Source organism: Tupaia chinensis, unplaced genomic scaffold, assembly GCF_000334495.1.
Source record: "Tupaia chinensis unplaced genomic scaffold, TupChi_1.0 Scaffold000159_1, whole genome shotgun sequence".
NCBI classification, from domain to species: domain Eukaryota; kingdom Metazoa; phylum Chordata; class Mammalia; order Scandentia; family Tupaiidae; genus Tupaia; species Tupaia belangeri.
The window spans coordinates 6,505,374-6,507,010 of NW_006159630.1; the positions used below are offsets into that span (position 1 = coordinate 6,505,374).

At 65.3% G+C, this 1,637-nt stretch overlaps 1 protein-coding gene across 1 annotated transcript in view; it reads left to right on the forward strand.

Annotated features, from left to right (window-relative positions):
• The window catches only part of CASKIN2 (CASK interacting protein 2), a gene marked incomplete in the record, with an annotated part of 32,474 nt that extends 30,876 nt beyond the window's left edge, over nucleotides 1-1,598 (forward strand). Inside the window, 3 exon segments of the mRNA XM_027770788.1 lie at nucleotides 15-609; nucleotides 698-920; nucleotides 1,258-1,598. Of these exon segments, the coding sequence (XP_027626589.1) occupies nucleotides 15-609; nucleotides 698-920; nucleotides 1,258-1,348 (909 nt within the window).
• Nucleotides 1,599-1,637: the final 39 nt, after the last annotated feature.

Sequence of the window (1,637 nt, forward strand, 5' to 3'; positions counted from 1 at the left end):
GCCCAGGCCTGAAGGAGGGGGCCACAGGGCCCCGAAGGAGGACACTGAGTGAACCCACTGGCCCCTCGGAGCCCCCTAGCCCACCCGCCCCAGCTGGGCCTGCTTCGGACACAGAGGAGGAGGAGCCAGGCCCTGAGGGGACACCCCCATCTCGGGGCAGCTCTGGGGAAGGGCTGCCATTTGCAGAGGAGGGGAACCTGACCATCAAACAGCGGCCAAAGCCAGCTGGCCCCCCGCTCCGGGAGACACCTGTGCCACCCGGCCTTGATTTCAACCTCACAGAGTCAGACACTGTTAAGCGGAGGCCCAAGTGCCGGGAGAGAGAGCCGCTGCAGACGGCGCTGCTGGCCTTCGGGGTGGCCAGTGCCACCCCAAGCTCCTCCCAGGCCCCCAGCGAGCACCCCTCCCCAGCTTCTCCCAGTCTTCCACGGCCCGAGCCTAGCAGCCTACCAACTCCAGGAAGTCCAGCTGCTCCTCCCAGCCCTGCAAAGCAGCCCCTGGTGCCCCCCTGCTCTGGGTCGGGTCTGGAAAGCTCAGCAGGTAGCCGGCGGAATGGGGAGATGGAGCCACCAGCTGCCCCCACCACTCTCATCAAGGTGCCTGGAACAGGTAAGAGGCACAGGCCAAGGGGCAAGGGCACTGGGCAGGGCCATGTCCACCCTTGCCGGCTCACAAGCCAGCCCTTCTCCCTCTGCAGGCTCGGCCTCCAAGCCCGTGTCTGTGGCTTGCACCCAGCTGGCATTTTCTGGCCCGAAGCTGGCTCCCCGGCTTGGCCCCCGTCCGGTGCCCCCTCCAAGACCCGAGAGCACTGGGGCTGTGGGCTCAGGCCGGGCTCAGCAGAGACTGGAGCAGACCAGCTCCTCCCTGGCAGCTGCACTGAGGGCGGCGGAGAAGAGCATTGGCACCGAGGAGCGAGAGGGGTGAGGGGTGCCGGGTGCCTGCCTGCGGGTGGGGACAGAGAAGGCCGAGCGTCAGAATAGCGCCTGCATCCTCCAGAGATTCGGGGGGTGGGGTGGTAAGAGGATGGGCTGCAGGAAGAGCTTGGGGCTGGGAAGACTCCAGGTTGTGGCGTCACCAAATCTTCCGGGAGTCTTGGCGACCTCCTTAGAGGCAGTGAGTGTGGGAGTCCCTTGCCCTTGAGCCCCAGTGAGCTCATCTGTGAGGAAAGGACAGTCACTCCTACTGCCTGGGCGGTGGTGAAAAGCCAGAGACGTGCCAGGGCCACAGCTTGACCTGATGGACCTCCCCCTTGTGCAGCCCCCCTGGCGCCTCTACCAAACACATCCTGGATGACATCAGCACCATGTTCGACGCCCTGGCCGACCAGCTGGATGCCATGCTGGACTGAGTGGGCCCTGCCTGCGGCCCTCTGGAAGGCCCACTGTGACCTTCAGTGTCCACACCTTTGCCCCAGTGTGGATGCCCTCCTGCCCTAGGGACAGACAGGGCTGCTCCGAGCCCCTGGCCATCACTGCAGCTTCTGTGGGCTCCCTGAGGCAAGCGCCGGGGGGCCTCTGCACGTCTCAACAAAGCCTCCTGGACAGGCACAAGAGCTTTCTTCTGCTGAGGAGGTGGTAGTGGCAGGGTTTCTCGGGTGCCTTTTCTAGGGCCTGCCAATCCGTGTCTCAAGTCCCTGA